This window comes from Elephas maximus, chromosome 9 (genome assembly GCF_024166365.1).
Source record: "Elephas maximus indicus isolate mEleMax1 chromosome 9, mEleMax1 primary haplotype, whole genome shotgun sequence".
Lineage (NCBI taxonomy): Eukaryota > Metazoa > Chordata > Mammalia > Proboscidea > Elephantidae > Elephas > Elephas maximus.
The window spans coordinates 73,674,577-73,689,016 of record NC_064827.1 but is presented as its reverse complement, the minus strand read 5'-3'; the positions used below and the strand labels follow the sequence as shown (position 1 = coordinate 73,689,016).

At 38.7% G+C, this 14,440-nt stretch overlaps 1 protein-coding gene across 1 annotated transcript; it reads right to left on the bottom strand.

The window, feature by feature from the left end:
- Positions 1-2,171: 2,171 nt before the first annotated feature.
- LOC126082984 (olfactory receptor 1L4-like) lies at positions 2,172-3,206 on the bottom strand. Its single transcript, XM_049896210.1, has one exon. It carries the CDS (start codon positions 3,105-3,107, stop codon positions 2,172-2,174), a length of 936 nt encoding a protein of 311 aa, XP_049752167.1. The 5' UTR covers positions 3,108-3,206.
- Positions 3,207-14,440: the final 11,234 nt, after the last annotated feature.

Genomic DNA, 14,440 nt, shown 5'->3' with positions numbered 1-14,440 from the left:
GCCAGAATGGGAACTCTTTCACTTCAGTGTGCTATGTCATGGTCACTTGTTATCTAGAACTCCATTTAGTTTCAGCTTTTGGGAATATCTACAGGATCTTGATTTCTTAGACCCCGGAGAATGACTTCATGCTTGGTAAAGTAGAGGGTCAGTGAAAAAGAAGAAGATTCTGAAAAAGATGGATTGACATAGTGGCTGCAACAGTGGGGACAAATATAGCTACGACTGTGGGGAGGCACAGGACTGGGCAGAGTTTCTTTCTGTTGTACATAGGTCACTATGAGTTAGAACCATCTCGATGGCACCTAACAACAAAAACAATAATGCTTTATTGAGAAAAAGAACTCTGGGCTGATGGCAGAAGTGAGCTACATGATGGCAGAACTAAAAAGAACTTTGGTCACAGGTTTCTTGGGATCAGAGGACTTAATTAGCTTTACAAGTTACCAGAAGATGTAATTAACAAATTTGTTCATTTAATGTATGCCTGGCCTGGACATTCCTCACATCGTTTATTGTATTTAATTAGGCATGAGATAGCTATGACATATAAACAAAAAAAGTGGAAAGTGTACAAATATTCTAAGCCAGTCCCCCCCAAAACTAAATTATTGTTTGGAGACAATGTTGAACGTTGTGTGTGCCTTTACCAACTTGGAGGCTACTGCTAATTAGATTTGTTTCTTGGCTTGCGGGTTGCTTCTTGATAATTAGAGGAGACACTGACAACAAAGGCAGTAACACTGATGTTAGATCTTAGGTGTCCCTGTATTCCATTAGACCACCATACACTTTTTGACATATATTTAAGGCCAGTAGACTTAGGTTCAACTTCAGGTTCTGTCACTAATAAGATTGCAACCCAGAAAGGTTGATGGTTGTGAGAACTTGATGACATAACTGAGACAAAATACATTCAAAAAGAGTATTAACCTTACAATACTATTGATATTGACAATAACATACTTCTTCAAGGAATGATGAAGCAACTAATTTACACTGATGTATTTGTCTCATTTGAGTTATGTAACAGTCATTAGTGCTGTTCACAAAATATTTCTGGCCCTCCCCCTTATAAGCATGTTTGGATTTTAATTCCTGGCTCCCTTGTGGTTGGGTGGGGTCATGAGGCTTATTGAAAAGAGTAAGTTGTGGGCACAAGTGGTACGGAGCACTCTGAACCAGAATATTTAATTGTCAGTGTAAAATCTTCAAGAGTCTTCCTTAGCTTCTGACAGATTTATGAGTAATGTTTAGTATGGTGGCTGCTCCATCAGTTTAGGTCCTCAAATGTCTAAAATGATCAGCACTCTCACACTGTTCTGATATGGACATGCAATGAGAAGTAAACCTTTGGTTTTAAAATCCTAAGGTTTTGAGATTGTTTGTTTCCACAGCATAACCTAGCCCATCTTGACTTATACATTGCTCTTTCTAGGATATAAAGGGCAGGTTAGTGAGTGCACTAGCCATCTGGAGAAAGGCATAATGAAGGGGCAAAGGAGACAGGTAGTGAGAATGCACACTGTCGTCACATTGTGGTGGGGAAGTGGCGGGCGGGGGCAAGTCTGCTTTGTAGATGCTTTAATCTTGCCAACCTTGTTCTCACTGTTATCAAATTGTTCAGAAGACTATAGCCTCACAGGGCTTTTCACAGTTCCTTAAATATATTTCAACACTTATTGCTTCTACCTGTGTATGTGGTTTCCACTATTTCAAATGTTCAGCCAATTTCTTCATTCCTTGTATCTTCATCTCTCAAAATCTAGTCTGTCTTTCAGGATGATCTTAGGTATCTTGCTCCAAGAATTTTTTTTCTGAGTTCTCTACCAAACCCAAGCAATTTATTCTTCTTTTTGGCACTAATAGGACATTATAATTTCTTTAGTACTGGCTGTAGTCAGTTTTATAGAAGAATTATTTGAGGGATAGCCTTATTTTACTATACGGTGTCAATTGTTTTCCTGCAATCTGGATTCCTAGCCTGGGTATGAACATATATTTAATTATGCACATAGATAAACAAGTGTTCTGACTCCCAGGCCAGTGTTCTTACTGCTATCCAACACCACTTCTCATTACATCTCTGGATACCATGCTGAAAATAGGCAATAGGGAAGGATAACCTGTTAGGTCGTTTCCTAATTTTGACATTCTATCATTTTGTTCTTCTATGAGTGAATTCTGTCCCTTAACTTTCCCAAACCTCTCTTCATATCCTTGTTCCTCAGGCTGTAGATGAAAGGATTCAACATGGGTGTCACCACCGTGTATGTAACTGTGGCTACTCGGTCCTTCACTGCTGAGTACATGGACAGGGGCCTAAAATAAACATAGATGACACTCCCATAGAACAGAGCTACTACAGTGAGGTGGGAGCCACAGGTAGAGAAGGCCTTCCACTTCCCAGATGCAGAGGGGATTCTGAGAACAGTGATGATTATCCGCATGTAGGAGAAGAGTATGCACAAGAAAGGTGTCACAATGACAGCCAGGGTCTCAGTCATGACCACAATCTGGCTGGAGGAGGTGTCAGAGCAGGACAGCTTTAGCACAGGTTGGGTGTCACAAAAAAAGTGCTGAATGACATGGGAGGCACAGAAAGACAGGTGAGACATGAGCAGCACACGGAGCAAGGCGTGCAGGTGAGATATGGTGCAAGAACCCAGTAACATGAGAAGACAACGCCATGGGTTCATGACCACATCATAATGGAAGGGGTCGCAAATAGCCACCAGTCGGTCTATGGCCATGGATGCCAGCAGGTAGCTGTCAGTATTCACAAAGGCTATGAATAAGTACATCTGGACCAGGCAGCCCACGTAGGAGATAATCTTTGTCTGTGATAGTAAGTTCACCAGCATCTTGGGCACAACGACCGTTATGAAGCAGATATCCATGAAGGACAAGTTGCTGAGGAAAAAGTACATAGGAGTATGGAGCCTGGAGTCAAAATGTATGGGTAGGATGATAAGCACATTGCCTACCACGGTGACCAGGTACATGGTGAGGAAGATGGCAAAGAGAGGCTTCTGCAGCTGAGGGTTGGAGGAGAGGCCCAGAATGATGAAACCTGAAGTGGTGCTGCTGTAGTTCTGTATCTCCATGTCTCTGGACTTCCTGGATGGTGTTTAGAGGAGCATTGGGAGGGATGCAAAAGATAATTTGATCAATACAGCTTCTTTCCTAGCTTCCAACCTACAAAAAAAAGCCCACTTTTATTAAAAAGCTTACTTTAAGCAACTACAGAAAAACAAATAAGAAATCTAATTCAACAAAGGGATAGTTAAAAAAATTACAAATTAATAACAATTAATTTCCTAAATTAGAAACTAAATGTTTCCCATGTATTCATAGGAACTTCTATGTGCCCTAATTCATCTGAGTTCTTCTCAATTCTCTTTTTAAAGATTATTTTTAAGTTTTATTTTGACCAACTCCTTATCCTCTTTTTTTGTCCAGTAGGAAAAAGCTGCTGTGTCTTACTTTGTTGTTTCTTTTTTTTAATTTTTATTGTGCTTTAAGAGAAAGTTTACAAATCAAGTCAGTCTGTCACATATAAGCTTATATACACCTTACTACATACTCCCATCTACTCTCCCCCTAATAAGTCAGCCCGCTCCCTCCTTCCAGTCTCTCGTTTTGTGACCGTTTTGTCAGTTTCTAACCCTCTCTACCCTCCCATCTCCCCTCCAAACAGGAGATGCCAACACATTCTCACCTGATACAAGTAGCTCACTCTTCATCAGCATCTCTCTCCAGCCCATTGTCCAGTCCCTTCCATGTGTGATGAGTAGTGTTCAGGAATGGTTCCTGTCCTGGGCCAAGAGAAGGTTTGGGGACCATGACCGCCGGGATTCTTCTAGTCTCAGGTAGACCATTAAGTCTGGTCTTTTTATGAGAATTTGGGGTCTGCATCCCACTGTTCTCCTGCTCCCTCAGGGGTTCTCTGTTGTGTTCCCTGTCAGGGCAGTCATCGGTTGTGGCCGGGCACCAACTAGTTCTTCTGGTCTCAGGATGATGTAAGTCTCCCGTTCATGTGGCCCTTTCTGTCTCTTGGGCTCATAGTTATTGTGTGACCTTGGTGTTCTTCATTCTCCTTTGATCCAGATGGGTTGAGACCAATTGATGCATCTTAGATGGCCGCTTGTTAGCATTTAAGACCCCAGATGCCACACTTCAAAGTGGGATGCAGAATGTTTTCATAATAGAGTTTATAATGCCAATTGACTTAGAAGTCCCCTTAAGCCATAGTCCCCAAATCCCGCCCTTGCTCTCTGACGCTCGAAGCATTCAGTTTGTCCAGGAAACTTCTTTGCTTTCGGTCCAGTCCAGTTGAGCTGTGGGTCTTACTTTGAATCAGGATGTTTTTATTCCATATCTTCCCATGAATCCTCTTCTGCTCATAGCTGAGTGGAGTGTAGAGTGGGGAAGGGACAAAAATGAACATCAGAACTAATGAATATTCTTTGGTACCAGGGAAATATTACCCAATAGCAAGGTAAGCATGTGCTTAGGGCATCAAGAAAGCAGGGGCACTAGTTGTCCAAAGCAGAGACCCATAGATGCCAAGCAGACAGGACACAAGGAAAAGTAAGCACCACAGTGGAAGGGAAGTGTCTTGGCACTAAATGAAATTTGATATCATTTTATAAATGTGGTGTCTTCAGATTGAGGAGACCCTTGTATTTGTATCATACACTTTGCGAGTGCTCTTGTCCCTGTTGGGTATCAGCAGTAGCCCAATGAACTGTGAATATGCAGTATCAAAGGACAGAAACTTGAGTGTGCAACTTTTTAAGTATTTTAGGAGAAAAAACACTGGCAGAGATCTTCGAAGCACCTGCCAACAAACATGGTACTACAAATGAATGAAATTATTTCTGACTGCCTTGTAAGTACTAATTCTTTTGACTGTCTCAGACTTGAAGAACAAAATTATGTGTTCCAAATCATTTTTTTAAAACTTACTAATTAACAGTCCTGTGTCAAAGGGCTCAAGCATAACAGCAATCATGAGGATGGTGCAGGACTGGGCAGTGTTTTGTTCCTTTGTACATAGGGGTCTCTGTGAGTCAGAACTGATTCCACGGCATCTAACAACATTGATTAACAGAAATACAGATCCCGTTTTATGATAATTTTTCATGTTATAGTTCAAATTCAAATGTAAATTTTATTTATTTTTCCATTGAATTTAAATTATTCAAATTTATTTGCTATGGTAGAAACAAATTTAAAAAGTGACATAATTTTATATCCAGGTATAAATGATATTGCCACAACTGCATAGAACATACACACACAAAAAGCTCCAAGAAGAAAAAAAGAAAAGGATTTGGGAATCCCTAAAAGACGATTCCAAAATTAACTTCCTTTTTAAAACATAATAATCAGAAGAGTATTCTTCCTGCATTTAATGGTTACTTCTTTAATCATTGTACTAGTACCACTAGTGCTGAAATTACTAATGGCAATATGAATGTAAGAGAATTTGTTCCAAATATTGCATCCACTCTTTGCTGCAGCTAAAAAAAAAAAAAAACAAAACTAATAATTGTGTAGAAAGTGAAACTATTTTATAATCTGAAATTGTAGCATCTTCTTACCCCATAAAAACCGGAAATACAGATCCTACTTTGTGAAATACTTTTTTCTTCTAATGGCGTAAATTATTGGATCAAAAGAGGGCCAAGTGATTGTCAACATCACAGTAGACCATTTGAAAATTCATGTCAAAAATTTCCAGATGGTAAACAAACAGGGTTCTGTAGCCAGAATATGTTTCTAGGGTGCAAAGCTAATGGTGAAAATTATAAGAGGGAGTGGCTACTGTATTCTCCATCAGTCAGATCTGTATATTGTCTTGTTTGTGAACTATTCAGTCCGAAATCATTTAATTCTCGACTGCTACAGATGGATTTAGCAATTGGTGCAACTTGAATGTGATTGATAAACATGAAAACAGTTCAATTCACAGAGATTGTAAGTTGTCATATTTAAACCAAAGACATGTCTTTGGCTTAGGTCGTGAATTGGAAACAAAAATTAATGAAGAACATCAGTATTGGAAAGCCAATTTGCAAAGCGTTTTTGCTGTCATTATAACAATCACTGAACGTGGATTATCTTCTTGAAGAAAAAAATTAAGTATTTGGGCCCCCTCAAAATGGAAATTTTTTTGGCTTACTTGAACTTGTTGCTCAGTTTGATCCATTTTAGCAGGTCACATCTCAAAATGTGGTAACATAAGAAAGGGCAGCCCATCATATACGTCTAAAGCAATGTGTGAAGAATTAATAAATTTAATAGGTGGTAAAGTTCAATGAACTATTTTCAGTGAATTAAGTACAGCTCAATATTTCAGTTTGTCTGTAGATTCTCTCCTGATCTTTCTCATACAGACCAGCTAAGTATTAAGACACATATTTCCACCAGATAGAAAACCTGTTGAGTGATTTATCACATTTACTAGCTTAAAAAGTCATTTTGGTGAAGAAATTGCAGCATGTCACTATTTATGTGAGATTGCAAAATCGATTTTTCTAAGTGCAGACACCCGTCCTATGACAACACTGCCAATATGGCAGGGCATTATAAAGACATGCAACAAAAAATTTTAGAAGGTAATGAATACGCATGCCGTTTTCATAGCATGTGCTGCACATTCACTTAATTTTGTAAGATGGATTCTAGATAACTTAGAAAAAGTTGCTGAAGACCAGACACAATAAAGAGACACCAAAAGAGAAGCAGAAAAGATCACCAACAAATGCAAACATTAGAGTATGTATAAGAAACCCTGGTGACATAGTGGTTAAGAGCTACAGCTGTTAACCAAAAGTTCTGCACCTCAAATCCACCAGGCACTCTTTGGAAACCCTATGGGGCAACTCTACTGTGTCTTATAAGGTTGCTATGTGTTGCAATCGACTAAATGGCCATGGTTTTGGTTTGGTTTAGCACAGTAGATTGTTATATGGCAGCAGTTGATTTTTTTTTATTACTGTTTAGCTATTCCACACATTTTTTTTTTTTTTTTTTGCTGCTTCTACTTACTCATAGGAGCCCTGGTGGAACTGTGGTTAAGAGCTTGGCTGTTAACAAAAATGTCAGCAGTATGAATCCACCAGCTGCTCCTTGGAAACCCTATGGGATTGCTATGAGTCAGAATCAACCTTTTTTTTTTTTTAAATTCACCAATGGGTAGCTCTAAAAACATATTTAGTCAAAGATGGAGTATTAAAATGCTTTTCTAATATATGTTGGGAAGTGCATGCTGTAGCAATGAGTGCAATGCTGGAATTCTACACTCAGATTCTAGATGCCTTAGAAAATATTGCTGAAGACCAAACACAAAAAGGAGATACAAAAAGAGAAGCTGAAAAGATTGCCAACAAAATGCAAACACTAGAGTATGTGCATATGTTGGTTATGTGGAATAATACATTGCAGAATTTTCATTGGATGAGTCAAGCTTTCCAAGATTCAGAAGTAAATTTAAAGACATACACTGGTCTCTACCAGTCATTAACGAGGCGTTTACAAAATTTAAGAGAACATTTTGAAAAAAATTGCAAACACAACAAAACAAATACTGGCAAATACTGATTATCAAGAAGTTCACCACTGCAGAATCATCAGAAACAAGTAAATAATGGAAGTGCTCCAGAAGTATCATTGAGTGCCTGAGAGCAATTTCTTATAACCACATTCTACACTATCATTTTCACACTTGAATCTTGCATGAAAAGACGGGTGAAAGTGTATGAAGTTCTTTCAAATAGATTTTCTTTTTTTAAACAATGTGGATATACCTGATGAAGGATGCATGAAGGCATCCAAGAAATTGATGCAGGCTTATCCTGATGACTGAAATACTAACCTTTATGGAGAAGTGCTGCAATTTCATTCTAACATGAGAACTAAGTCTACAGGTTCAGGAAAGACAATGTTCACTCATGTAGGCATATGTGATTTCTAATAGAAGGTAAAATATAATGAAAATTTCCCAGTGTTGAAATTGCTTTATGCATATTCCTAACTTTAACCATCACAAACTGCACAAAAGAATGCTCGTTTTCATCCCTAGAGAGATTTTTAAAAAACCCTGTCTTCATCAGCATACAACAAGATTCAAAAAGACTCGATTCATTATCCTTATGAGTGGAAGTAGATATTGTTTGACAGCTTTGTTATGATGAAATCATTCAACAATGTGTAACAACAAAGAATAGGAAGAAATGTTTTTAATTATGTTAGAGATGAAAGATCTATTTAAAAATAAAATACAGTAATTTGTTGTATTATTTGTTTTCTGATCAAGAAGTTTTCTTTTATGACATCTGGGGAAGGCTTTCTCTCTCTGTCAGTTCTGGGGAAATGTCCTTGTTATCGATCTTCCCCTGGTATAGGAGCTTCTCCGTGCAGGTACCCTGGGTTCAAAGAATGCACGCAGTTCTTTCTTGGTGGTATGCAGTCCCTATCACTCTGCTCACTACACTCTCATTTTTTTTTCTTGTAAGATAAAAGATGATGCAGGCCACACCCCAGGGAAACTCCCCTTACATTGGATCAGGGCTGTGACGTGAGTAAGGGTGTTGGCATCCCACCCTAATCCTCTTTAACATAACCTAAACTTGCCTCTTTAACCACAGGCAGAAATTGGGATTTACAATACATAGGAAAATTAGATTACAAAATGGAGAACAACCATACAATACTGTGAACCATGGTTTAGACAAGGTGTAACACATTTTTGGGAGGCACGATTCATTCCATAACACTATATATTATGAAAAGAACAACAAAAAAAAGAACATTTCACTCACTAACATTAGATATGAATTGTACCAAAATGTTCCGACGTAGGTGCAAATTCAACTTAAGGACAGATTTAGGAATGAAACTCGTTCATAATTCAGGGACTGCCTGTAAATCTTTTTGACTTTTCTTTTTCTTATTGTAAATGAGTAATGCCTGAAAATGGGTGACTGAAAATACCTGTATCCCTTTTAATAACTCAATAATTTAGGGTACCTCCTAGTTCATTGCGTAGTGCCTGAGATCTTAAAGGCTTGCAAGGGGCCATCCAAGACACAGCAATTGGTCTGTATTCACCTGGAGCAACAGAGGAAGGAGAGTCAGGAATAAGAAGAAGAGATGGAATGTATGGCTAATTGCCCCTGTGAACAACTGCCTCCTTTGCCATGAGATCAGAACTGGATGATGCCTGGCTACAATTACTGAACATTTTGAGCAAAGATTCTATAGAACAATACTGGTCAAAGGGGAAAGGTAAGAGGTGGGGTCAAGATGGCTGACTAGGTAGAAGCTACCTCGGATCCCTCTTGCAACAAAGACTCAGAAAAACAAGTGAATCGATCACATACATAACAATCTATGAACCCTGATCATCAAACACAGATCTAAAGAGTTGACCTGAGTGACAGAGACTGAGAACGAACAAGCACGGGGAAGCAGTGACTGTTTTCGGAGCCTGGAGCCAGCGTCCCAGTCAGGAAACCTTGGTGCCGGGCTTTGGACTGGGTGCAAGGGAGCTGAGCAGGGCATCCTGAGACGGTACAAACACAGACGCAGCCCTAGCCCCCACAAATGACCTCAGGGGAAGCCCAGCCAGTGTACGCAGACAGCGCAGCAACACGGCTGAGAAGTCGCCGGGAGGCAGCAACTGGTTTTGGAGTTGGGAGTGTGGCGTCCCAGCCGGCGAACCTTGGCGCTGGGCTTTGGACTGGGAGCCGAGGAACTAACCACAGCTTCTGAGACAGCACAAGCATGGGAGGCAGGCCTGACCCTCGGGGGCAATCTCTACCCAGCCAGCGCACACAGTCAACGCGCCCCTTGGGAATTTCAGATAAAACAGTCATCCCAAGCAAGATAAGTAACTTTGTCTATATTCCGGGGTGCTACTCTCTCCTATTTATCTGAACCCTCCCCTCCCCTTCACAGGCGGCTTCATTAACATTGGAATTTCCTGAGCCAGAGAATGAACTGCGCTGCAGTTTTTCTTTCTTTCTTTCTTTTTTTTTTTTTTTTTTTTGGTCTTTTCCTAACCCATTCTCCTGGCCTGAGAGAAGCAACTACAAAAAACCCGGGGACCAAAAATCCTTCCCTAATTGGACTAAAAACACAGAACCAGCTCCAGCCAAGCATATGTGATCCACAGTCTTGGGCTTTCATCCTTACGGGGAACAAGGTGGCTATTATAATGCAAAGGCAATTCTGATAGGGATCTGACTGTAATTGTTTTAGTGGATTATTGGAAAGACAAGTTTCTCAGGTCTGATATCTCCGCGTATTCAACAGAACCCTCACTGACCCACAACAGGGAACTCAGGGCTGAAGCTCCCCCCAGACCACCTAGTCTCCTGCCTTAGGGGTCTAAGGAGGGTGACATCTACCAATCTGTAGAGGTACTTGCATTGGGGGCCTAAGGTACAGCTGCAGAGCCCACCCACCAAAGTGCTTTAGGGATAGAGACACACCTACCTCACTGGCACTTGGGGGAAGCCTGTCAGCTTCCTGCCTCACCTGGAGTGTGAACCCCTGCTGCTACTAGAATCTGGTGCACACAACTATCACCACTCCTTCTCTAGGTGGATAGGTGACAGTCTGCACCACACACTTGATGACCCAAAATCAGATTCTACTCATGAATAGTGAATGGACTCTTAGGCTTATATATCTGGTAACAGCCCAAACCACCTGGTAATAGGACATAAGTGATTCAAGGGCTACAACAATCAAGACAGCACAATCTAGTAGCCCATCCACATATATTGAAAGAAAACAAAACAAGATAAGACTCAGTGAGCAAATATAGAATAAACCACTACAATATCTTAGTGATGGCTCGGAGACAGCAGTCAATATCAAACCACATAAAGAAGCAGACCATGATTGCTTCTACAACTCCCCAAATTAAAGAATCAAAATCTTTCCCAAATGAAGATACAATACTGGAATTGCCAGATAAAGAATATGAAAAACTAATTTACAGAATGCTTCAAGACATCAGAGATGACCTCAGAAATGAAATAAGGCAATCTACAGAAAAAAACAAGGAACACACTGATAAAGCAGTTGAAGAAATCAAAAAGATTATTCAAGAACATAGTGGAAAAATTAATAAGTTGCAAGAATGCATAGACAGCATTCAGAAATCCAAACGATTAATAATAAAATTACAGAATTAGACAACTCAATAGGAAGTCAGAGGAGCAGAATCGAGCAATTGGAATGCAGAGTGGGAAATCTGGAGGACCAGGGAATTGACACCAACATAGCTGAAAAAAAATGAGATAAAAGAATTTAAAAAAATGAAGAAACCCTAAGAATCATGTGGGACTCTATCAAGAAGAATAACTTGCGTGTGATTGGAGTCCCAGAACAGGGAGGGATAACAGAAAACACAGAGAGAATAGTTGAAGATCTGTTAGCAGAAAACTTCCCTGACATCATGAAAGACGAAAGGATATCTATCCAAGATGCTCATCGAACCCCATTTAAGACTGATCCAAAAAGAAAATCACCAAGACATATTATCATCAAACTTGCCAAAACCAAAGATAAAGAGAAAATTTTAAAAGCAGCCAGGGATAAAAGAAAGGTCTCCTACAAAGAAGAATCAATAAGAATAAGTTCAGACTACTCAGCAGAAACCATGCAGTCAAGAAGGCAATGGGATGACATATATAGAGCACTGAAGGAGAAAAACTGCCAGCCAAGGATCATATATCCAGCAAAACTCTCTCTAAAATATGAAGGCAAAATTAAAACATTTACAGATAAACACAAGCTTAGAGAATTTGCAAAAACCAAACCAAAGCTACAAGAAATACTAAAGGAAATTGTTTGGTCAGAAAACCAATAATATCAGATAACAGCACAACACAAGGTCACAGAATAGAACATCTTGATATCAGCTCAAACAGGGAAATCACAAAAAACAAATTAAGATTAATTTTAAAAAGAAAAAAACGCTCAAAACAGAGAATCATTGAAGTCAATATGTAAAAGATCACAATAATTGAAAAGAGGGACTAAATACAGGTGGCATAGAACTGCCATATGGAGAGGGATACAAGGCGATATAGGACAATACAAGTTAGGTTTTTACTTAGAAAAATAGGGGTAAATATTAAGGTAACCACAAAGTGGTATAACAACTCCATAACTTAAAATAAAAACCAAGAAAAACATAATGACTCAGCAATCATAAAGTCAAATACTATGAAAATGAGGAACACACAATTTACAAAGAAAAAGGCTCAGCACAAAAAAGTAAGTGGAAAAATGAAATTGTCAAAAACACACATAAAAAGGCATCAAAATGACAACACTAAACACATACTTATCTATAATTACGCTGAATGTAAATGGACTAAACGCACCAATAAAGAGACAGAGAGTCTCAGACTGGATAAAGAAACACGATCCGTCTATATGCTACCTACAAGAGACACACCTTAGACTTAGAGACACAAACAAACTAAAACTCAAAGGATGGAAAAAAATAAATCAAGCAAACAATAAGCAAAAAAGATCAGGAGTAGCAATATTAATTTCTGACAAAATAGACTTTAAAGTTAAATCCACCACAAAGGATAAAGAAGGACACTACATAATGATTAAAGGGACAATTGACCAGGAAGATATAACCATATTAAATATTTATGCACCCAATGACAGGGCTGCAAGATACATAAAATAAACTTTAACAGAACTGAAAAGTGAGATAGACACCTTAACGATTACAGTAGGAGACTTCAACACACCACTTTCGGAGAAGGACAGGACATCCAGTAAGAAGCTCAATAGAGACAGGGAAGACCTAATTGGTACAATCAGCCAACTTGACCTCATTGACATACATAGAACACTCCACCCAACTGCTGCAAAGTATAATTTTTTTTTTTTCTAGCACACATGGAATATTCTCTAGAATAGACCACATATTAGGTCATAAAACAAACCTTTGCAGAATCCAAAACATCGAAATATTAAAAAGCATCTTCTCAGACCATAAGGCCATAAAAGTGGAAATCAATAACAGAAAAATTAGGGAAAAGAAATCAAATGCTTGGAAACTGAACAATACCCTTCTCAAAAAATACTGGGTTATAGAAGACATTAAGGAGGGAATAAAGAAATTCATAGAATGCAACGAGAATGAAAACACTTCCTATCAAAACCTCTGGAACACAGCAAAAGCAGTGCTAAGAGGTCAATTTATATCGATAAATGCACACATACAAAAAGAAGGGCCAAAATCAGAGAACTGTCCCTACAACTTGAACAAAAGAATCCATCAGGCACCAGAAGAAAACAAATAATAAAAATTAGAGCTGAATAAATTAGAGAACAGAAAAACAACTGAAAGAATTAACAGAGACAAAAGCTGGTTCTTTGAAAAAATTAACAAAATTGGTAAACGATTGGCCAGACTGACTAAAGAAGTACAGGAAAGGAAACAAACAACCTGAATAAGAAACGAGATGGGCCACATCACAACAGACCCAACTGAAATTAAAAGAATCATATCACAGTATTTTTTTTATATCAGATTATTACGAAAAATTGTCCCCTAACAAATGTGTAAACCTAGAAGAAATGGATGAATTCCTAGAAAAACACTACCTACCTAAACTAACACAATCAGAAGTAGAACAACTAAATAGACCCATAACAAAAAAAGAGATTGAAAAGGTAATAAAAACTCCCAACAAGAAAAAAGCCCTGGCCTGGACGGCTTCACTGCAGACTTCTACCAAACTTTCAGAGAAGAATTTCAGAGCATAGAAAATGACGGAATACTATCTAACTGATTCTATGAAGCCACCATATCCCTGATACCAAAACCAGGTAAAGACATCACAAAAAAAGAAAATTACAGACCTATATCCCTCATGAACATAGATGCAAAAATCCTCAACAAAATTCTAGCCAACGGAATTCAACAACATATCAAAAAAAATAATCCACCACGACCAAGTGGGATTTATACCAGGTATGCAAGGTTGGTTTAATATTAGAAAAACCATTAATGTAATCCATCATATAAATAAAACAAAAGACAAAAACCACATGATCTTATCAATTGATACAGAAAAGACATTTGACAAAGTCCAACACCCATTTATGATAAAAACTCTCAGCAAAATAGGAATTGAAGGAAAATTCCTCAACATAATAAAGGGCATCTATACAAAGCCAACAGCCAACATCATTCTAAATGGAGAGCCTGAAAGCATTTCCCTTGAGAACAGGAACCAGACAAGGATGCCCTTTATCATCGCTCTTATTCAACATTGTGCTAGAGGTCCTAGCCAGAGCAATTAGGCTAGACAAAGAAATAAAGGGCATCTGGATTGGCAAGGAGGAAGTAAAATTATCTCTATTTGCAGATGACATGATCTTC

Bases quoted from the DNA above. Each gene is read 5' to 3' on its own strand.
- LOC126082984 (XM_049896210.1), bottom strand. From the start codon at position 3,107: ATGGAGATACAGAACTACAGCAGCACCACTTCAGGTTTCATCATTCTG.